This window comes from Melanaphis sacchari, unplaced genomic scaffold (assembly GCF_002803265.2).
Source record: "Melanaphis sacchari strain LSU unplaced genomic scaffold, SCAv2.0 Contig25_pilon_pilon, whole genome shotgun sequence".
In the NCBI taxonomy this organism is placed as follows: domain Eukaryota; kingdom Metazoa; phylum Arthropoda; class Insecta; order Hemiptera; family Aphididae; genus Melanaphis; species Melanaphis sacchari.
The window spans coordinates 1610268-1635130 of NW_020271133.1; the positions used below are offsets into that span (position 1 = coordinate 1610268).

The 24863-nt window shown below is 27.0% G+C and overlaps 1 protein-coding gene across 6 annotated transcripts; it reads right to left on the minus strand.

The window, feature by feature from the left end:
- Positions 1-220: 220 nt before the first annotated feature.
- Positions 221-23219, minus strand: LOC112595161 (sodium-dependent dopamine transporter-like). Of its 6 annotated transcripts, XM_025340264.1 has the most exons (16): positions 16377-16636; positions 11111-11265; positions 9817-10269; positions 9473-9730; positions 9255-9389; positions 6902-7226; positions 3936-4069; positions 3647-3786; positions 3459-3562; positions 3224-3348; positions 2541-2653; positions 2216-2356; positions 2006-2105; positions 1827-1927; positions 478-645; positions 279-380 (listed from the first exon to the last, which is right to left on the minus strand). In XM_025340264.1, the coding sequence occupies exons 3-16, from the start codon at positions 10253-10255 to the stop codon at positions 279-281; spliced, it is 2385 nt and encodes a 794-aa protein (XP_025196049.1). In that variant the 5' UTR covers positions 10256-10269; positions 11111-11265; positions 16377-16636. The 6 variants fall into 6 exon arrangements, with proteins under 6 accessions (XP_025196053.1, XP_025196049.1, XP_025196051.1 ...); XM_025340266.1 differs by lacking the exons at positions 11111-11265; positions 16377-16636 and adding an exon at positions 23078-23219; XM_025340262.1 differs by lacking the exons at positions 11111-11265; positions 16377-16636 and adding an exon at positions 23074-23219.
- Positions 23220-24863: the final 1644 nt, after the last annotated feature.

Sequence of the window (24863 nt, forward strand, 5' to 3'; positions counted from 1 at the left end):
CGTATGTGTTCCATCTAATTATAACATTAGATTTATAAAATTAGTTATATTTGTGTGTATTATATATAATTCTGTTAAAAGTATAATTATCGTGTATTCGTGTGTTATCGTACTTACCTAACTATTGTCTAATTTTTTTTGATTTTTTTTTTTTTTTTTTTTGTAGTAATATTAGCTAATAGCGAAAATGTATTATTAATGAATGGAACACAAAGCAATATAATAATTATAATTTATAAAAAAAAAAACCTGAGAATACATTTAAATGAACAGTTATACTATATGTAGAGCCAGTGTTTTAAACGAAATCTAGAACATTCGTCCTTATTCTTTTCCATCGATTCGCGCTCATTCAACGGCGTGATGTTATAGGCCAATCTCTACATTAAACCACGACAATGAAGCAATTTTAATTCATGAAGACAATTAAACATAGGTAATCATTTAACGTGTGTATTTTAACGATATAAATTTTACCTTTTTAAATGAACCACTTGCTCTGCACATTTGCACTATAGCCATTCCAGGTATCATAAGTATCGACGAAAAGGCTAGGGTCCAGCCCAGCCATTCAGCCCATTCTGGATACATGTAACCATTATAGCTTAACGGTTGATGATCAATCAAAGCAAAAGTCACTACACCCTAAAAATAAATAACGATTTTTTTGATTTTTACATTATGTTTTATTATTATTATTAAACGTTGTTTTAATTACCCACATGACTATACTCTCAATTAACTATCAATGTTTTTAGGTAACTTTTTGGGTTTAATATTATTTATTTTTTTATTTTTTTAATTAATTTTAGTATTTTATAGAGAGCAAAATATTATTTCCAAAAATGTTGACCAATTTTTATTTTTAATCAAATACCTAGTGAGTTATTGTAATTATAATTATTGTAATTTTAAATTGAGTAACAGTAGCGGTTTTGACAATACTACTTTAAATGACAAGTAAATATTTTATTTCCTAGTACAATTATTAATAATAATGTGTTCGTAAAAAATTGTTTTTATCTTCTTGCCAAAGGCTGCATACATTTTATTTTCGTAATAAAATTTTGAACTCTTAGAATATTTACTGTTAATAATTTCGATAAAATATTATTATTTAATATTTACATATTAAAAAGAATTAAATATGTTTCAGACAGTTGCAGTGCACATCGCCACCGTATAAATTCACCACTAAGGTTAAGTAATTTATAACATTTTACGTAGTTTTATTTAAAGAATTATTCAATTATATTTAAATAGTTGTTACTAATTAATGCTTTCATCAAACCTTACACAATTTATTATATAATTTTGAATGGAGTTAAGATCGAGAATCTATAAAAATTCACAATAAGAAAATTATATTTTATCATACATAATATATTACGTTCTTAGTTTCGTGTACAAAGTAAAACGAATTCATTACGTGTTTTCATTGCAACTCAAATTTACTAATTTTAGCCTTTAGTCTCTATACGATAGTTGTTTAGAACGTAATAATTGTTATGCAATTCTAAAACACAACCGTCACCAAATATACTTTAGTTGTTTTACTTAATTGTATTTGTATAGTATTTAGCAATGTAATCGAATTGCTTGCCAAATGAACAACACAGCTCTGATATTCACGTGCCAACCAATCGATAGTATACCTACGGCTCGTTTACAATAGTGGCCCCATAGTCGCTATTTTAATTAGCGATTTCCGAATTCAACATGCACACCTAATGGCTAATGCTCACACATTAATTAAACTGTAGTTACGTGTATGCGTTGTAAAATTACTGCGAATATTAAACGTTGTATTATATTTCTAAACTCACTATGATGAACATCGGGCTGACGAATTTCCAACATAATCGCCAATACAGCCCGGGACGGTGGCCGATCATGCTCTCCACGTCGTCGCAAAACTTCTCCAGACCTAAACGGCCAATACAGTAGGGAAAAATGTAATCTCCAAAACGATTGATTAATAATTATTAAAACATATCGCGTTTACCGTAAAACCACGACACGGCTATGCATTCGAATAACGCCGAACACAGCAGAGATATGCCAGCGGCGTACGTGTCCAACAAATGAAGCATATAAATGCCGCCCTAAATTAAACACACACACGCAAAAGCGCGCGCGCGCGCGAATATAAAACAATATCGTCCGCGTAAAACGTAACAGACGTTTTGAATCAGTATAATATTATGATAGTTACCGGTGTCACATTTATCAAAGCCACGCAAAACGATATGCCTATGACTGCGAACGTGAAACGTTCTCGTGGCCATTTGCGGTTCTTAAAGAAGCCACTGAATTCGTCCATCAGTCCAGTGATGACGCATTCTAATCCACCCATCTAAACGGAACGCAAATAAATATTATATATACATTATACGTATATGAATATGTGTGAATCGTGTTGTACGACGACAATATTACGGACGCGTTTTATATACCGTCTAATAACATTAATGGTCACGTAGGCAATTATTTTACGAATGTATACAGACAAATAACACATGATATTATATAAATTTTACCGCCGAATCAATGCCTAACGTGATGGACATGAAGAAAAACAACATGGCCCAGATATTTGACCCGGGCAACGTTGCTACAGCTTCGGGATAGACTTGGAACACCAGACCAGGACCTAAACAAATCGCGATAACAATAATGTGATATTATTAATGACGCCATATGGGTAAGGAACGTTTCGCTGTGTGGAAGGGGTGGCCAAACTGCGGATCGCGAGCCGCACGCGGCTACCGTCATAGACTCATAACACGCGACTTGCATCTCGTCGTAAGACACAAACGGTTATTACAAAAAAAAAAAAAAAAAAATTATTTCCAGTGTGTATTTATGGATTTGCGTATTCGAAGAAGCGTAATATTTTATTAAATTTAAATTCGTAGAAAAAATTTACAAAAAAAAAAAAACTAACGTTTTTGATGTAATATTTAAATATATATTTATTTTTAATTTTAATTATTAATTAATATCGTATATTGTTCCGCATTTTACACGTTTTATTACAATTTATATCTAATCATATTCTTTACGATAACCATATGCATACATTAATATGATCTTTTTTTTTTTTCATTTTGACTCTTCCATTTTTATTAATATGTTGGGCGGCTCGCAAGTCTCTTTTCGCTGGCCACCCCTGCTATATGGCTTTAAATCGAAGAACACCAATTAGCGTCATAATACTTACCCTCGGTAGCTACCGAACTTATGGGCTTATGTTGTTTGTGCGACATGAAACCCAAGTAAGTGAATATAACAAAACCGGAAAAGAAACTGGTGAAGCAGTTGACGGCCGTTGTGATCAAGCAGTCGCTGTAGGGAAAATACGTATTTTACGCAATTGCATTGTATATAATATATTAGATACGCACACCCAAACAGGATTCGTTTATTTGTTTATTACAGTATTTATAGGTACATACGTGTAACAATTGTTTTTTATATTGTTGTATGATGCGTATGACAAGTGAACCCCGAACCCAGCTCCTACCGAATAAAATATCTGAACGGCTGCGTCCACCCACACCTGAAGGAAAAACAACCAACTCATATATCCATATATAGTAAACGCCTAGATATATTTCCACTCGAGTTAATATTAAAATATTACTTGTGTATCTAAAAGGCGGTACAGTTCGGGCTGTAAATAATAGGTTATGCCGGTTAGCGAGCCGGGTAGCATGAGACCTCTAATCAACAAGATTGTCAATACTAAATACGGAAGTGTGGCCGTGCCCCAGACGACGATTCCTGAAAATACACAAATATTTATTCAAATTACATAATTATATTATAACACAATATTGTACGTCGATCGATACGCATGATCGAGTATGATGTAGAAATTGTTGGTCGTCATTCGATTTACTTAATATTCTATTGCGTTTGGGATTACTTACCGGACGACTTGACACCTTTGAACAAGCTCAAGTACAGCATAACGTACACGATGAACACGCACAACGCCAGTTGCCATTTTGGATAACCCAGTTCGTTAAGACCGTCGCTCATTTGCATGCCGAGCACACCACGGCTTTGAAAAATAAAATATTTATACTTATTTATTACAATGTAATATACAACGAGCAAAGCGCACAAATCGACATTCAAGACCGTATTAAATTTATAATATATTATGGCGTTCAAATTGGCAATAATTAGGTACCTATCTTAATTAATAATCGTAGAGTTGTGCGAGTAATCACTGTAATAGCGACTATGTATACATAGGGACGAATACTTAAGAGGAGGATCTGACGTAACATGTGTTGACAATTTACCTTAATAAGTTAACTGTAACATGTGTACAATCCCCCTTCGGGAATTGGCCAAAAGAAAAATGATCTATACATGTGAATGAAGATTGATGTGTGTGGATTTTCATACTCGGCAATCGATAGTATAATATATTATGTTATGTATGTGTGAAGGTCTGGTGGAAACTGTTGTATTTAAATGAAATATCAGGTAAATAAGCAATAAGTATATTAAGTATATATTAACTATTTGAGTATATTACCTACATACATGTATTACAAATGTTATGAAACGATATAATTTTACTGTGCAGGGTCGTCGTTTTAATATAGATATCTTGATTTAATGACAATTATTTCAATAATTATAACACACTTATAATACATAGTAATTTATATCATAACGATTTCAACAAATTAGAAAGTTTTGGAATATTTCCAATTTTTAATGTTTTTATGGTTCAATCAAGCTAGTTAGTCAAATAAGGAGTACCTATAAGTAGAATGTATGAATAAAATTGTATACGCTTTAAATTAATATGATTTGATTAAACATTTCGAATAAATTCCAAACGGGTTTAAAATTAATGCTAAATAAGCAATGAAATACTATATGTACATGAAAATGTGTCCCCAAAATTATAGCTATTTATTTAAGTATATATAATTTCTACATTTTGCAAATAAAAACAAAACTATTTTTGTACGTAAGCTACATAATTATTAAATTATATTGTCTCATTTAACGGGAAATTTTTTTGCATATATATCTTCATTTAATAATAATGAATAAGTGTTATCGTTATCATATAAAAATATGGGTATATAAAGTTAAAAATGACAAATAATCTAAAAATTATAATTAAACATTTTCATAAAAAAATATTATCACTTTATTAGCGAAGATTGCATGCTTCATGCAAAACATAAACTAAATATCTGAAATTCAAAATTATAAAGTAACTTGATAAATCCATAACTCTCTTTCAATATTTCTTGATACAGTTACAGCAAAAATCATATCTCAAAACATTTTTAATTTAATCATAATATTATTTCCGGTTCAATTATTACATGAACGTGTAGAATCTGAATATAATATGTTGAATTGTTGATCATTTATTTGTCCTATATGTACATGAACGAGCAATGTAAAAAAAGTGTCGCAGCTAACGTTTAAAATAAATTCGTCAACGCCTAGGAAAAGATTGCCGACTACAATGTACCAGATATCAGTGTTGAAAACATTTTGAAATAATGTCGTTTTTTTATCTGATCAGTAACTTATGGAGAAATCGAATTGTATACATATTTATGAAAACGGCATGATGAAAAAAATACTAATATTAAAACTTCAGACTTCACGAGACTCTGCATTCTAAAATTGGTTCCAAATTCCTGTAAGTAACTCGTACAATTATAATCGACCTCAATTACTTCTTCTTAGAATTTGTAATTTGTGGAGTATATAAAACTTTTAATGAATTTGCAAATATTCCATCGAACGATGGATACCCTACGTCGTTTGTTTATTTATTCAACAATGATATTTCACTTTAAACGCATGCATTTCAAATATTAGATTTTTTTCATTTTAATTTCTAAATTTTCATATAATTTATGACTCAAATTCGTTCGCATGGAAATACGTCAACACATGCGACGCGTTATTGTACCGTAACAATCCCACAGTAAACTGATTAAATTAAAACGATTCTCTCATTTCGTAGTTATAAATCGAAAAACCCGTCAAGTAATGTAAACAATTCCTCTCCTATCCCGTTAAATTTTGAAAATTTAAAAATCGTTCGATAATAGTGTCATATTAATACATAGGAACTGTTATGTAAAAACCTACGTATCACATACTATTAACTAAGTATAACAATCATTTGTATAAATAATTACTATAAGGATGATTCAAATGTTTAAAAAAATGTCAAACATAATTTGAATACATAAATTCGTGACATTTGTATATTTCATGCTTTAGATAAAATGTTATAACAGATACCTTGTTAGTAAAACTAACCAAGAGATGTTTTATGTGTTGAATAAAATGAATAAATTATTAAACAGATTTAAATAACATATTTTAAGCGTATTTTGGCGTCAATTAGAATAATTATCACTTGAATGCTGCGTCTTATGCTTTTTAAACAATTACACGATTTGGAGAAAAACTTACTAAATTTAAGAGATTATTAACTTTCGTTCTGTCATCTGGAATTAAACACAATTTAAGTTGATATAGTCCCGTTTTAGACTTTGAAAAGTTCATTTGTGCTGAATAAACAAATTCTATTTAGCATTACGTATAACCTTTCTTGGCAGGTAAAGTAGTGACTGTTGTTAAAACAAATAATATTTTAATAGTTTTAGACGCACAAAACCCGTTTAAATTGCATTTGAGTTTAAAATAACCGTATGTAAAATGTATAGTAGTGGTGGGAGATAGGTATGAAAGTATAAAATCCACGTTTTTTACAAGTAGGTATAATTATTAATGTATATTATTATGTAAATGCATATCTAAGCTAATGTCTGGCTGTTTTATGTAATATAAATGGATAAGATACTGAAAATAATAGTATTGAAATTTTTATTACTGGAAATATTCAGCCGCCGGTGAACTTTGGTTGTTTAAATTACTTCCTGTAGCAGAAATACCATCGGACATCGGCAGTAAGGTCCCGTTTGCGTGCATCCTGGGTAGGTAATTATGAACATGATATGATTGATTAAAAGTCGATCCCCAATCATCTTTCTGTTCCACGCATATGTCTGTATTCCAGGTATTGTTACAGTGCACCCACGGCAATTGTCCCGAACTACTGGTTGTACTCATCGCCAAAAAATACAGCGACCAACCAATAATAACGTTATAGTAAAATGATACATAAAACGCAACCAGCACAGCACAAAATCCAACTCCTAAGATACAATTTTTAAATTAATATTAAAATCCAAAACATTTGAATGATATATATATTGTTTTTATATAAACAAACAAACTACAATGGTACAAAAATATCGATTATAATTTTTAAAGCTTTTAAAAGTTTAGTTCCGATACCTACAACTATTACCTAAGTATACTACATGCATAATACATTAAATGACTACATGATTTTCGAATTATTTGAAATTGATTAATATAAATAAAAATGTAATGCAATTTTTACTACGGTAAAATAAAGTTGCTGGTATGATTAAAAGCCCAATAATTAAAAAAATACTATTTTATTAAAATTATTTTACAAGAATATAATTGTATATTTTTATCATTTTAAATGAGTCGAGTACCTACACTATCTTTTGCCATCTATTTATGATCAGATAAAAAATTAGTAATTACTTTATATAGAAATAAATTATGTTACTTTAAAATTAAAAATATAATGATAAAATATTGCTCTTTAATCTCTATCGAAAATACCTACACAAAGATATTATTTTTATGTCAAAGATATTATATGTACTTTTAATTTGCTTTTATTAATAAACGCTAAAATGAATAATTATATATACATAGATACGGCTAGTCGGCGAAAATTCTTTTATTTTTAGAGAAAAATAATATATAAGTACTTAAGAGTCGTTTTATTTTTAGTGTTTAAAGTTATGAGTAGTTTTCACATTGAATAACAAAGTTTAATATTTTAACATTAAACTTTGATTGTATTTAGAGTACCTTGTCGAATCACTATGACTCCTTATTACCCGCATTATGGTTTGGAATTTATACGACAATTTCATAAGTTCTTTTTATTACCTATTAATAAATTATAATATTCTGATTAAACGTGTAAGTTACGTTATTAGTTTTAATATTTTTCATTCCCCTATTCGGTAAAAAATTATTCACTCGAAAAAATAAAAAATCAAGGCGAAATGTGTACCATTTATTTTCCTTTTAAAATACTCAAATCGGCCTTTTTCTTTAATACAATTTTTTAACTTATATGAGTCTAATATAGAAAATACCATATCAAAAATAATCTATCAGCAAAATGTAACGCAGTAGACAATAATACAAATTTTAAATATTTATTCAAATTAATTAAAACTTTTCATCATCAGAAAAGCTTCTAGATAATCTAAAATAACGAATATTCAGAAAATCCCGACAAACTTCAATCCATAATATTTATGTTATCAATAAAATACGTAATGGCTACTTATAAATTTATTATGTACAGTTTCATTAGAAAAGTTTTTGGCTGCTTAACGATCAAAATATAAAATTACATTACAAGTGTAAATGATGTAATAATACTTACTAACTACGTTAAATAATCATAATTAAGAATTAATTTATGCAATTAAAATATGCGTTTCTTATTAATTTATTTTTTTTTATAAAAAGCTTACATTTTTTTTTTGTTCTGATACATTGAAGTTAATCGTTGAACGTCTATTTAGAATTAATATATTTTTGACATAGTTAAACCTTAAGAGAATGCTACACCCACTGTATTATCTCCGTTTTACAAACGTATATCATACCAAATTATCTTTAATAGAATAAAATCTATATTGTGTTATTTTTATTTTTAGAGAAAATCGGTCTATTATTAAACTTAAAGGTAAAAATATTAACTATTATCTCTCATCGGATTCTTAGAAATATTTTAATTTTTAAGCAAATTATGAGTATGTATATTGCTAAAATATAAAAAGTTCATAACATAAATATTACAATATCGTAAAAAACTAAAAAAATATATATTTAAACAATAATAATGATTTATCTTTAATTTTCCATTTAGAAGACTTTGCATATTTTTTAAGCAAGTTTTTCTAAAATATGTTTATTTATTTATTCAAGTAAAATGTTAGATAAATATTTATAAACATTATTGCCATATAAATAATAATTTTTATCATTTTACCATTTTATTTTAATTCAGATTTAAAACGGCTTTAGACATTTCAAACAATAATTTTCTTTAAATTTACCTTTAAAAAGGGGGCATACATTCTTCCACACACTTATTGGCCCCTGTCTATTATATTGTCCTAATATGAGTTCCATGTAAAATAGGGGAACTGCGCCGAATATTAACATTAAAAAGTACGGTATTAAAAATGCTCCTGCAACATAAACATTTGCAATAAAATTATTGAAACAATTATTGTCATAGGTAATTGTATCATTTTTATTTTTGTTTTCAAACCTCCGCCATTTCTGTAGCAAAGATATGGAAATCGCCAAATATTAGCCAAATCTACTGCAAACCCAATAATAGATAGTAAAAAATCTGCATTCCTTTCCCAAGTTTCTCTTTCACCATCATTGATATTAGTGTTTAGATTTTCTTTACAATCTACTTCGTCCACTAATGATACTACAGCAGTAGATTCCGAAATTATTTTTGGGTTCTTTTTAGTGTCATCGGACGATTTAGCCAGTAATAATCGTATTTCAGTATTTTCTAAATTAATTGAATTTAAATTATACAAATTTTTTCTGTGAAACATTAGGTCAGAGATAAATGTTTATAAATTTAAAAACACTTACTTTTTTTTTTTACCTCTACCTCTTTCTTGTTTTGTTTTCTGAGCATTTTCTTTCGCACTTGTCTATCTTCGTCTTGATCCTCTTCATCGTCGTCGTCGTCTTCTTCTATATCATGACTTTTACTGCCATTTCTATCATCAACCTGTTGGTGTAGCTCCTGCTTGTAACTATAATCGTCTTGATCGTCGTCTTGGTCATAATACTGATCATTCTCAGTGTCTGCTTTGTTATGACACTTGCGCCAATGGCGTTTATTATTACTCGACATAGTACTCGGAGATGATTTGAAAAATTGTCGAAATTTATTTATTGTCGGAACCCATAACTTTTTAATACCACTCCTTTCAACTCCAATATCGTCGTTATCGCTGTCCACAACTTCGACACTGGTCACGCCGTTATTGAACATTGCTGATGTCTTCGCCGCAATACTAGTCATTTTTGAAGTTGTCTCTTAAATAATTAAACATTAAAAAAAAAAAAAAAAAAATTAATATGTAATAATATTAGGTGACAAAGTGTACATTAATCACGAAGAGGCAATGGTATTTTCACGGGATAGGCGAGCACGAATCGGCGCTGAGAACACTGACGATCGTATTATAATTTAATAATGGAGATGCGCGAGAACATCCTGCTTCCTTTACAGGGGTCGGACTGATGACGAAGAGTAATATGTCTTAAATATTTTTTAAATTTTATTATTCCGGTCGTCGTCGGCGGTGGCGGATTCCCAAGATTCCACAACCCCGATCGTCGCGGATATGAGTAGAAGGATATCCCATTCCGCTTCTATCAATATCCCTTAAAAGGTATGTGCGGCACACGCTTTATACCTTTTACACGGATACGCACACTCGGGCACGCGGCCACACACACACACACACAACACACACACACACACGTGCGTGCACACACTTAAGTGATTCGAGGAGACACCGACGGCGTTTATTGCTTCTCGGCGGTCGCTAATGATTGTTCAACGAGGCATATTGGCTCTGGGGGTGAAACGCGGGAACAAAAGTTGAAAGGGTGGGAGGCCGGAGGAAGGAAAAAATAAGTAGAAGAATGCGGCGGCGGCATGAGCTGCACGGGCAAGTCAAATACCTAAACGTGCACGAATCATCACCAATGATGATTACCGTCCATTCCCCTCTATACGTTTATGATGTATATATATATATATTTATTCCTCAATATACTTCATATATACTTCTTACACCCTCCCGTCATGAAAACCGTACTTCTATACTATACGAGAGTCCTATATATTATTAGTGCTTTCTCTACTAACTATAATGTGGTGTCGTATATGTTCCATCTCGGCGACGACGTCCTTGGCATTTTTATGCCAACGGATAACGCGGGGACCGGCGACGTTTTATATTAAATACGCATACACCACGATCAACGATGTCGACCGATGATATTGAAGTCGCCGTGTCTCATCTACAATAACCATTACTTAAATAGTGTAATAATATATGTATACGTTTTTTTTACGGAAAAAATACTCGATGCAAATGAATTTAAAAATAAATTTTGCATTCGTATCGGCGCTTACATTTGATATCACATATCATAACCTATATAGTATGGATTAATATCCAAAAAATTAAAATTTGCGGTAAATATACATTTGCTAGGCACCTTAATGTAAAACAATTAACAATGCACCTATATCTATATTTGTTTTTATCCCGAGCACAATGAGATAAAAAAGTTGTACGAACCACTGAAACGAGAGAGTTGGTAATTAAAAGCAATGATTTGGAAAAATCAACAAAAAATAATTAAGAATATTTATTAAAACAAAGCCTTTGTTGTACGTAAGTACATGATAGAACGTATTTTATTTTTTAATGTTTATCATTTTTATTGAGAAGTTTGAAAAATTATGCCTTATCAATGTACAATCCGTACTTATTCGTCTTAATCTATCAAAAAAAGGTGCGGAATATATTTATTTTTTTTTTTACTGCCCTAAATATTGTTCATCCAATATATAATAATTTTGGCTCTGTGCAGAATCTGTAATGTGTAATGTACATATATGAATATATTATGTGCACGAAAAGCAATAAAATTAATAATAAATTCATTTTAATATGGTATAGGTTAGATATATTATAATACGTGTGAGACGGTTGAGTAATATTAAAAAAGACTCGAGATAGCTGTAAATTTCACATACCAATATTTAATAACATGATATAATATTAAAATATTAAATAGTATATAATATATTATTACCGATCTATTTATTAATGCGTTATACATAACTATTACAATTAGTTCATATCATTATTTTATAACCGCTAATAGATTTTTAAAATCTAATGAAAATTAACTGTATGTTAAATAACTGTTTAATTAATCTTTGATCTTTAAACACATTAAACATTGACATTTAGCACATTTAACAATTTACAATAATCTTTTTACCGTTTTATATTTAATGCAAACAATCATAATTAATGTTCAATAATGTAATGTAAAATAGTTCTCAAAGCTAAGAAAATCTACAACATTTTTAGAATAAAAATTAATAAAGAAAATAGAAGGTTACCAATAATAAATTACGATTGAGACTATATGAATTACAGAGCTAAAACCTGTAAAAAATCAAATTAAACAATAAAATATTAATACCCGTATAAAAACTACTCATAAAAAAAATCTGAAAAATATTTCTTTTGAAAAAAATAATGTTCACTGAGCAAATAGTATATTTCTCCGATTTTTTTTAAAAGATGTCAATAATCAGCGTAATATTTGATTTTCTCTCAAACCCCTGTTCAACAAAACGCATTCACGTAAAATCGTTTTTATCTTTGAGTTATCTTAAAATTAAATCTCCAACTATAAAAATTATACAGAATAATATTTTTGAGGGTATGAAATATCAGTTTCTTTATTTTATTATTATTTGATTTTATATTCAACTTGAAAAATTGAAAAAATGTATACATTTAAATAAATATTAAATTGTTTTGAGATAATATTTAGACAAATAAATATGTCACACTCTCATAAATATTATCACTTATGATTTTACTGTGGATGATTTATGGACTTTTAGATTACTCAAAAATATATTTTGCATAAATGCGTTTTGTCCATGTTACGCGTTGGATAAATAAAGATAAACAGTTCACTAACATCTTAAAATATATCATGTCTTTTAACATTTTTATATTTACACTGAAAATTATTAAACAATAACAAACATTTTTTCATTACAGAAGTTATATGCTCATTGCTCAACGTGCATTTTTATACAACACTATTTTCGTTTTTAATAGTACATAAATTATTTACTAAATAATAAATACGCGGAAACAATGTCGATAAAAGTTATAGTATAAACAAAATGTTTTGTTGGCTATTGCCATTATGATCTAATAAAATGGTATTTTAACAAAAAATATTTTTGAAAATATTAATTTTTTATATTTTAAAATTATATTTTGATGGTTTTTTTTTTTTTTAAATTGAAAAAATTATCTTCTAAAAACTTTAAAATATAAATTAACTCATACTATGATTGTATATTAATCACAAAAATGAAAATTAGGATTTCACTCTGATATATATATAAACTTGAAGTAATGTTTGGTACTTGTTAGTAGGTTTTAAGTATATTAAACCTTGCCTTTGAGTACCTATATTAAATTTAAATTCAATGATAAATTATTTTATACGAAAAAATAATTTTTAGCATAAGCTAATGTATACGTATAGACCGTATAGTTATGTGTCTAAACATAGCTTATGTTACATGTACAAATCATTTAATTTATATTTTATACTATCATTAATATTATCTTAGTTCAGTTATCTAATTTTAGTTAACAATAGTACCGAATTACTTACAAAGGTGTGAGTAGTTCGGGGAAATTGTTGATATCTCCTCTCATTATACCAATTAGATCGTTTATACCAGAAATACCCTCTTAGTTTTGAAGATTGGAACAAATAATCTGTTCCAAAACTTGATAGTAGAGATAAAAAAATAAATAATAACACACATCATTATAAAACATCACTGCGCTCAGAAATGAATACAAAGAAATAGAACTAGAACTTGAATGAAAGAATCAACGGCTACGAATTAACTAATTGTATAATGCGTTTGTTTAATAGTGTGCTTTAAATTATTATTATAAATGCATATGATTTTGTTTTTAATAAAACAACATTTTTTCTGAAAATTCACAATAGTGTAAAATGGGTAAACATTTACTTTCCTATAGATAGGACTTCAATAAGAAATCGAAAAAATGAGAACCTAACTTTATAGACGAATAAACTATAACAATAATTAAATCCAAGAGACCTACAGTTTATTAATTTATTGATTTGTATGTCACGAATCAAACTTTAAAAAATATCCTAGGAATTCATAAAAACTCGTGACTTTAATACCTATTACCTACAACTTTCTTTGAAATTATTATTTGCTATAAATATTAAAATATTATGAATAAGCTAATTTTATTTAAAAAAAAAATACTAACTAAGTACGTCTCTCCAAAGTCTTATCTTTTATGACAGCAATAACATATCACATATTATTTTAATAGCAGTAAGAGTACACTATTAAATATTATTACACATTATAATTTTCTGAAATATGTATATATTATACTATATAGATAGTATACCCCTGATTAAAATCCTAGCTACGCCCATGATACCCAAGGTAAGTATTTGAGCTGGTCCTTATGATTTATAGTGATAGTTCCGCTCAGAAAAAAATTCTTAAAATATGCTCTACTTCTACGCATAAAATTATACAGAACATACATAATATGGTTTATAATTTATCATATTTATTTATATCAATTTAAAAAGTTCTACCGACTTATTGTTGATTCAATGATCCATTAACTATATTAAAAGAAGAGGTAACCAATAAATAAAAATTATCATTACAATTAACTTCAAAAATAAGATTTTTCATCGGATTTCATTACAATATGCTTACTTCCACTTAAATAATCCTAAATTTTGAATAAATAAATAACCCATGGAAACAATTCTTTTTATGATTATCAACAAAAATTTAATAAAGCAAAGTACCATAAATTCAATTATTACATTATATATTTACAACATACATACAAAGTAATTCACCAAACATAATCAACTTAAATTTTTCTTATATTAAATTTTTTTTTTGAAATTTTTATGTTTATATAGCAATCATATTTTATCATTTAAAACGTGTCCCCTGTATGGCGATACAAACTTATTTCTTTTCGAATAAGGCGCTCTTTTCATTGTAAATTATTACGGATAAGATTATTTTTGTATGTCTTTATTATTTATTTATTTTTTTTTTGTTTTATTTAGAAAAAAATACAATCTGTACAGTTTTTATGCAATAAGAATTTATGTAACAATATGTTATATAATGTGATTTAATCTTGAATTTTTCTGAAAAAAGCCCTCATTAAAGGCACTCTACTGAAATTTAATAATACAACTGAATTAGGTTAAGTTATTATTATTATTATTTTTTTATTTTATTTTTTTTTGTTTCTTGTCATGTAAGAGAAAATTTCTGCGCCATGATCTTTTGAGGCAGCGAGTAGGATTTCCGGGAAGTGTGAGAGAGTATTCCTATGTAAATCAAAATTCAAACAAGTATAGTTTCTGAATTATTAAACTTTAAATACTATGAATAATAGTCCATGATAATGGGTTTAGAGGTATGGGTGCTGCGATGATTTAAAATTTTAGGAATTAATATTATTTAATACAATTTTATTATTTATATATATTGTCCGGGTACTGGGCTAAAATCTATTAAGTACATTATTTGTTATACATTTGATGTAAACCCATTTTTATGGACTATTATCCTTAGTAAACAAATTTTAACAACTCAGAAATCAATCTTTTAAACTTCGGTATTGGATTTAGATTGATTAAAACAATTGTTTAACTAATAATTTACAATAAAAGTTTGTTAATAGTTTGAAAATAAGAAAAAGTTCGTATCGACACAGGATATTTATTGAATGGTATAAAAAATCCAAATATTTTAAAATATGATTCTCGATAGTATAGAATATACTTATTTTGAAGTTCCAAATTTTTTAGAATTTAATTAAATTCATTATAACGAAAAAAAGATTCAACATTAGACAAAATGAACAATAAATTACTACTTAGTGAATCTATACAAATATAGGTATTTAATTGTTTAATCTATGGCCAAATTATTTGAATTATTATTTTTATCAACAGTTATATAACGTCTGTACCTAGTTAAAATTTAAAAAATTAATGTTATATTGGCTAAAAATAACTTTTTTACTAACATTTTGTTTACAATTTCAATGTTTCGATCTAATTATAAATTTGAATTTATTTAGATTTAAATCTGTGTTATAATGAATTCTTGTAAAAATAATCTTAAATAAGACCTTTTTATTATAAAATACCTAATATTTTAAGAAAAAATTGAAATTTTTTTTATTATTTGTATTTATTTATTGATTCGTTTATTTAAATTGTATGTATAATACGAATATGTTTATCATACTTACACAACAGCAACTTATACATGCAATCTTGTTTGCACAATTATATGCGTATGTAATAATAAAGAAAACTTTCTAGCCAACACAGAAGATATCATTTGGCGTCGTAAAAGTTCTGACAGAAACTGATCAATCAATCAACATTCAACAATAATTTTAAACTCGATAATGAATTACTGTCGAAGTGTCGACATAACATAATACTTATTATTAATAATATCGTCGAAGCGCATAGCTCGTTAAACGTTTTAAATACAAATTCACGATACAAGTAATGAATTAAGTTTTTGAACGACTAAAATTCGATGATCTAGTGCACAAATATGTATGATAAGCGTCATTTTCATAAAATTATACAGATACTTTGTTGACAAAAATTAGTTATCAGTGGTTATACATTTAGGTGCGTTGTATATTGGAACAATGAGAACAAGCAAGTTCATATAATACAACAAATATAAAATGTAACGTAACTGTACGCAGAGATCACGTACAAGGATTTTTACTTAACAATTGAATTAGTCATTCGAAAATCTTATATGGGTGCTTGATGTAAAAGGCTGAATCTCCATTTTCTCAATACGCAATATACAAAAAAATAATTACGTCGAAAGCATTGTCGTCCACTGTCCAAATTTCACAAAGACAAGAAACGAATTCCACAATCCAGAAAATCTATATGGAACAATCGGAACAATCGGACCATATTTACGTGTTATGAAATTTATCTCTTATTTAAAAGTACTCAAAAGTGTCTATTTATTTAATGTAAATACAATGTTAACATTGTTAACCTAACGTTATCTAATAACCTTGTAGTTTGTGCGTAAACAATAAAATAAAAAAATAAACTAATAAACAATCATAAATGATATTGTAATATAGAAATATTTTATCCATAAATGTGTTATCGTCTGCTTGATAATAGAATGTTATAAATAGATATCCAAATTATCCAATAGAATATGTAAAAGGATAAAATATGATATTATTATTTTTTATTTTTGTGGCAAACATTGTAAATTGTAATAAATAGTTTACAGTTCCTTTAATGTAAAGTAATAAAATAATAGTAATATAACTACATATGACTAAATATAGCTATTTAAGTAGGATAAATACACTATTTAACATTTAAATCTGATTATTGAATTTGCGATAAATAATTAATTACCATAATTATTCAAAATATATTTTTAATTTTTTATAATACTTCATAAATCATTAATAATTTAATCAATAACATAATAATTAGACTAAATGCACAAAGAACTGTTTATACAGTAACATGGGCGTAATTAGGATTTTAAACAGGGGAGGAGACAGTTAATAACCTTTTTTTTTTTTGCTTTTTCGATTTCATAGTAAAACTTATACGTTTGGTATAAGAATTAGAATTTAGGGGGGACACTTACGTTGGTTAGGTTATGTGATGACCTTTTTTTATTTATAATTATATTTATATTTTTATACATATATTTATCAATTGGGTCTTGGATAAAGAAAACTACAAAAAATGACTCCACTTAACAAAGTTAAAAAGTAAAGTTTATGTATAATATATACATTATAGGTATATGTATATGTAATTATTATATGTATAATTTTTTTTTAACTGATAATCTGTTAAATACTACTAAATGCTCTACTCTGATAAAAATTGAAATTATGCTCCTGGGAAAATATTTATTTATTTAAATCGGGATGTAGTAATCACACTTCAGTTCAAAACTATAGTAATTAGTAACATTTTAAATTAATTTTAAACTGATAAATCGTCGTATACAAAGAACGATTATTATAAGTTTGGTTTTTTAGAATTTGTAAAAAAAAAAACATTCAATAGTGTAAGTGCCTACTTAGTATTCTAATCCTACAAAAAAATGTACGAGTAACGATTTTCAAGTTAATTTTATAAACTAGTGAATTTAGTTATAGACGTTATAATGGATAGATATAATGGTAGTTACAAATATGAGTATGTTAGTATGTCTTTATTATAAATATGTTATCCTAGTATCAAAAAGTATAAATATTTTAAAGAAATATAAAAAAAATATGATTTAAAAAAATAAAAATATATTTTTTGTATTATAGGGATATCAATAATACAAAAATCTAAAGTTTAATTTTCTCTGTAATTTTATCACAATCATACAAGAATAATTATAAGATAATAATATTAAACATAACACATACTATATATGGTATTGAAAACCGTAACTATTGTGCTATATTGTGCTTTAATTTTATTCTGCTATTCAGTAATATTTGCGCCAATTCATAATAATCGAGGTCTTCAACTGATAACTTTTAAACTGAAAATTGTTTAATTTGTTGTTGAACCTACTATATTTTATTACTATTTACAATAACATAATCGATAACATGTTAATTAATAAATATTGCATGTTATACACTTTTAACGTTACATATATCGATATAATACATTTAAAATATTACACATCGTCGTATAAAATAATAATATAATTAGATACTGCGATGAATGATGATGAAATTGAAGTAAACTATTTATTGTTTTAACGCCATTATAAAAATAAAAATAAAAATATTTTAATTTGTGGATTAAAACGAACATATGGCCATTAAATCTAATATTGTAAACCTAGAATAATTATTAAAAAAAAAAAAACTTTATAAAATCAAATAAGTAAAATATGATAACAATTATTGCAGCGTTTATAAAATATCGTATTGATCCGATCACTATAAAAAATATATTATATAAATATTAAATATATATAATTATATGGCCGTACAGCATAATATATTATGTTACACCTATATATGCATACATTCGATTTTCAATTATGGATACTTTTTTTTTTTTTTAATCAAAATTAGTCGTTTAGAATAACAACAAATAATGCAACTTCTACAACAGTATTACACACGGTGTGATTTACCGAATATAGGCATTCCCATTCTTACATTAAACACCGAATTTATTTAAATTATGATTTTTGGAATGTTTAATTATACTTGAACTCCATATTTTTAAATTCTTGAGATTTTTATATACTGCTTAATCGTTGTACAGTAGTGATACAGACATTGATACTTAAAATGAGAACTGGGGAGAGGGTTCTCGTTTTAAAGACAGAAATTTGTATCTTCAAAAGACACTCGTTAAGTAGTACAAACAACCTTAATACATTGAAAATATGGTCTTAAAGTTTAATCAAAAATTCTAAAAATCAAATTCTGAAATTCTGAATAACTGAAATACTTAAGAAAAAGGGGGGTAAGCATGGTTGGCGAATCATCCTATATATTATATTATACGCGAATTTAATAATTTTATAAAATGAAACATAAAAATATACCTATTTATTTTTTATTATTTTTATTTTTTTTTATTTATTTATTTATTTTTTTTTTTTTTTGCAACATCAAACACTACGAACTGTACGATACATGTATCGGTGTCGTGTGTATTATTATTATTATTATTATTATTATTATTACTATTATCATGAAGCCGCTGTAAAGGATCGTATATAATATACATTTAAGCCACGTGCGGATATGACGTATACCTATGTTATACGTATATACGCATCAGCCCGCGGCGAGTACTTACAATAGGCCACGGCAATTCGTATATTACATTACATTAAATTATATTATACTATAATATACACGCGTGAGCGTCGTTTTGACGTATGTATTTAAGAACATATTATTATTATTATTATTATCATTGTCATCATCGAAATCGTTTCGCATTAAATTGTCACCCGTGTACCACGACAGTGCTACTCCCTACTAGGTATATGATATAATATAGGTATGTGTGGCGCACGTTATAATAATAATATTATACCATATTATATTATATTATTGATCAAACACACAACACACACATCACGCGGCCCGAGGTGTTGACAAATCGTTTTTCTATTAATATTACCCGTCGATATTTCTACATTTATATTTATTTTCGTTACATTTTATATTTTAATTGCTTTGCCGTCACCGTGCCGCGCGCGATATGAACAAATCTATATATTATGCTTATGCCTGCCTCTAGTCATAATAATAATAATAATATAATAGGCAGCTACATAAATTTCGATATTATCGTTATTACTATTATAGCAATACTTATTATACCCATTTGTACCCCCGTCCCCCCGCGGTCCATGATATAACGCGAATTAATATGTCATGTCGAATACGCTTCTTGGTGTGGGTATATTATCATAAAACACGTATTATACAAACATCATAGCGCCGATTGCCGGTATACGTTGTTTTTTTTTTATACCTATATATATATATATGCATAGATATATTATGGACATGTATGTATAGAATATCGCACAGTGCTACGCGCGTACACACAATACTATCGTAGTATAGGTATCGGTTTATTTCTCGGACGAATATTATTCACGTTTGTGTCATAAGCCGACCAGCAATCACCGGCAGTGTTCATAATCGAAAATCGCCGTGGGGCACATTTCAAACATAATATGTATGTATAGGTGTATTAAAATATAAACCAATACTCTCGGTAACAAATTACGTGCACGGCGGAGTGTAGCTGTGTGTTCTGATAATCGCGGCGGAACGCGCGTGAATAAGAGACAAAACAATATCATCATCGCGCTTGGCAGCGGTAAAAAATGAATATATATATATATATATAAAAAACCGTTTGCTATAACATCAACATGTGTAGTAGGTGTATAATATAATATGATATTATGCTATTACGGTGCGGAAATTATTAAAAATATACCTATATTATCATACGTATATATAAATGTATATAAATGTAAGTAGATAGACGTAATACATATAGTTATGCAGTACGCACTAATATATTATAATACTATGAAAACTACGATGACGACGACGACGACGACCCTTCGTTATGATTTAAACGTTGATATTATATGACATAAACAATATGAATTTTTATATTTTACAACGTTATTGTGTGACTTGTCGTAAAAGCAGGTACCCGACGGTGTAGTGTGTGTGTGTGTAAATATAATTTTTTATTCGACTTTTCGGGCCTCTATACCTGCTTAGAATTGTCTAGTTAGCTTTGAAAATTTATAAATCGAAAAACTTTAACAGCGAGGCGTACTTGTATAGAAATCGGCGATAAACTAGCTAATAAATAATATGACTAGTCTAAAAGTGTAATATGTGTGAAGTTAATTTTAAAAATAAAATACAATAGATATACCTATGATTTAGGTATATGTCGATGTAAATTAAAAAAAAAAAAATAATTATTTATTAAGTGCTTTACATCAATAGTGGAATTTTTAATCTCATGTTTTAAATTATCTTCAAATTAAAAGAACTTTCCCGGGACCCTAAAAATATTGTTATAGATTGGCATATCACCTTTGATGTTGAACTTATTATTCGTAAAACTTTGCCCATAGAACAAAATTAGACGTTTAATACACTGTGTATGAATTTCTATAAATAAAACTTTTTAATTATAAATACGATAAATGTATAAAATATGAATATTAAATTAATATGATTTATTATTTTGTATAATATTCATTTTGCGAAAATTGGGAAAATGTTTGTTTTTATTTGATAACATTTTAACATATAGAAAATTAAAATAATAAAATAATAATTTATTAATCCATTGCCTTAAATATTAATACCTTAATAGGCAAATACATGATACCACTAAGTGGATCACATTAAATAATATCGCTAAAGAAATAAAAAACAAAAAAAAATATTTTATGAACATAGATACTTTTGCTTTCTTATTACTAAAGATTAGAGAGTTCAGTTACGAAAAATTTACCACAATTCCATTTAAAAATGTTGATAAAATGTTTTAACAATTAAAAGAAAGGCTATTACTTGTAAAGAGTGTGATTTATAAATATTATTTTAATTTCGCTCGTTTTGTAATCAGATATTTCTATGAGTATTTTAAATTTAATTTAAATTATAAATTAAAAAATAATAGTTACACAATTTTCACAATGTGTGAAAACCTAACTTAACAGTTTAACGTTAAGCTAAAATTATCTAATATAATTACGAATTTTATAAAAAAAAAATTTGCATTATTTTCAAAAACAATGATTAGTAAAAATTTGATCTACGTATGATTGTAATAATTGTTGTTTAATATAAAATAAATTCATTAATTATTGTCACATTTAATACATTTTATAACCAATTTTTACAATTGAATTAAATAGCATACAATTACTTGAAAAATACTTAAAGTATCACTGACATTTTTAATGCGCTTTTTTTTAAAAATATGTTTACGTACGCCTTGAAAAAGTTACATCAAATGTTAATATGCCATATATCAAAATTATCAATCGAAATCTAAAATTCTTAGTTTGGTGAAAATTATTATTTCATATTATTTTAATTCATTTGAAATTAATTATCAAACGTAAATGCGATAAATTAACAAATATTAACAAAATGTTTCAACAATTAAAATACAATAGCTTCAAATAATATATAGGTATAAACGTTCAATTGAGTTACCTATAAAAACTCTAAGTTATTAAAATTAAGAGCCAACAATTATCGTTTTAATAAAAAATTGGTGGTTTATCTACAAATAATTAAAATACATAGTAATTGGCATTAATAACTCTATCCGTGTTATGTTCAATCATGTAAAAAAATCAAAATAATTGCTTTATATATTTTAATAACTTACCTACTCGGAAGTTATGGATGCGTCACAATGATGTAGTATGATATAATGATTTGTCTCTTGAATGTACATTAATCAAAGTTAAAAAGCGCTACTACAGTTAAATCTACGGTTAAAGTGCATTATTCCAGAGACGACCGCCCCATACGAGTTACGGCGACGGAAAGAACATCCAGACACCCAATAGCAACCAAGTTTATTTTGCGCCCCTAACATCGGAGGAGCGGAAAAACGCGCCACCACCTATAACGGCTCTCGCCTACTTTCGGAAATTTTCGGAAAAAAAATCACGAAAAAATAATAATAATATACAGTAAATAAAATACATGTTAATAATGTGATTTATAATTAACAATATTAATTTGTAAAAAAAATTATTAGGATTTCTTAAATTTCATTTGAATATACGATGTATTGAAGAATGAATAATATGCAGTGCTATGTTTATATTATTTATCAAGCCTTATTTTGTGTTCAATTTATTTAATTTTAATCTTCTTATATCCATCGAGTTTAATAATGCGTACATTAGTTAAATCTGCGTTCTGTCCTGTTATACTCTACTGCAGTTTGACTGTATCATTATTATACCAAACATTTTTAAATGGATGTTTGCACTTAAACTGCGTACAACAAATAAATGAAGCCACAATAATATCATAAATCAAACACAACACATTTTAAATCTATAACTTTTTGAGAATGGAACAAAAACTAAAACGGATATAAAATATTATTATTGTATGACGTGCAGGTTTCACAAAATAAAATTAATTTTTGTCTACAAATAAATCTGTTGATGACGGTCGTTTGTTCAATGATGTACTTTTCTACTATATCATTGTGAAAAATACCTAATAATTCGAATGTTTTATTTAAAAAAGCGTCAATATTTTTTTTTTTTATTTTTTTTTTTTTTTTTTTTTTTTTTTTTGTTACAAGAAAGTAAAATATTAAAGAACACAGACTTAATTTATATTAAAAGACTAAACATTTTATAATCTTAAGTTTATAATTCTGTATTATCGTTAATTATTTTCTGAGCAATAACACGTATCACGTATGATAAAAAGACGTCAAATACTGAAATAATTTCAATGTGGCATAATATGATGTACTAAAATCCTTTGATACCGTTTATACCTCTTGCAGAAACAATAATATAAAAATAAATTGTTTTTTTCATAAAAAATAAATAAACTAATTAAACCCGGTGAAAAACTTAACATATTATTTAGTTTTGTAAATACATTCATAGAACGTAAACCATATTGACCTCGTGCAGAATTTTTTTTTTTTTTGTTTTCATTTGTTTTCAAATTCATAGAATTATTAACATTTTGAAGAGCTTTTTAAAAATAAATTTAATTTTATTATTATTATATTGCGATTTCTCACTAATCTCTTTTATATAAATTATGTTTGAGAAAAAAGTAAAAAACCATGTGTTTCTTTTGTATTTTTTTTTTTTTTTTTGTTATATAATTACAAGACTGTAAAATTACTAAAATATATTTTATTAACCATAAAAATGTATAAATAAATTATTTTGATCGTTCAACATTCTTAAAATGAAAATTACACAAATAATACATAAATATTTGCTTTAATTTATTATTAATATGGTATGTAGGTAGTTTAATCAACATCTACAAATAAAACAAAAACCTCTTTGAACAAGATAATTATATAACGATAATAATAAATTTTTAAACAATTATTGCGGAGGAGGTATTTCTGCATTACTTGAACCATAAAACGTATTTTGTAATTAATTTATATAAATACCTACA

Coding starts and splice junctions, on each gene's coding strand:
- LOC112595161 (XM_025340268.1), bottom strand. CDS start 10,255: ATGACTAGTATTGCGGCGAAGACATCAGCAATGTTCAATAACGGCGTG. Junction 2,654..3,223: donor AAGTTCGGTAGCTACCGAGG/GTAAGTATTATG, acceptor CGATTTGTTTAG/GTCCTGGTCTGGTGTTCCAA. Junction 2,106..2,215: donor CTTTGATAAATGTGACACCG/GTAACTATCATA, acceptor TGTTTAATTTAG/GGCGGCATTTATATGCTTCA.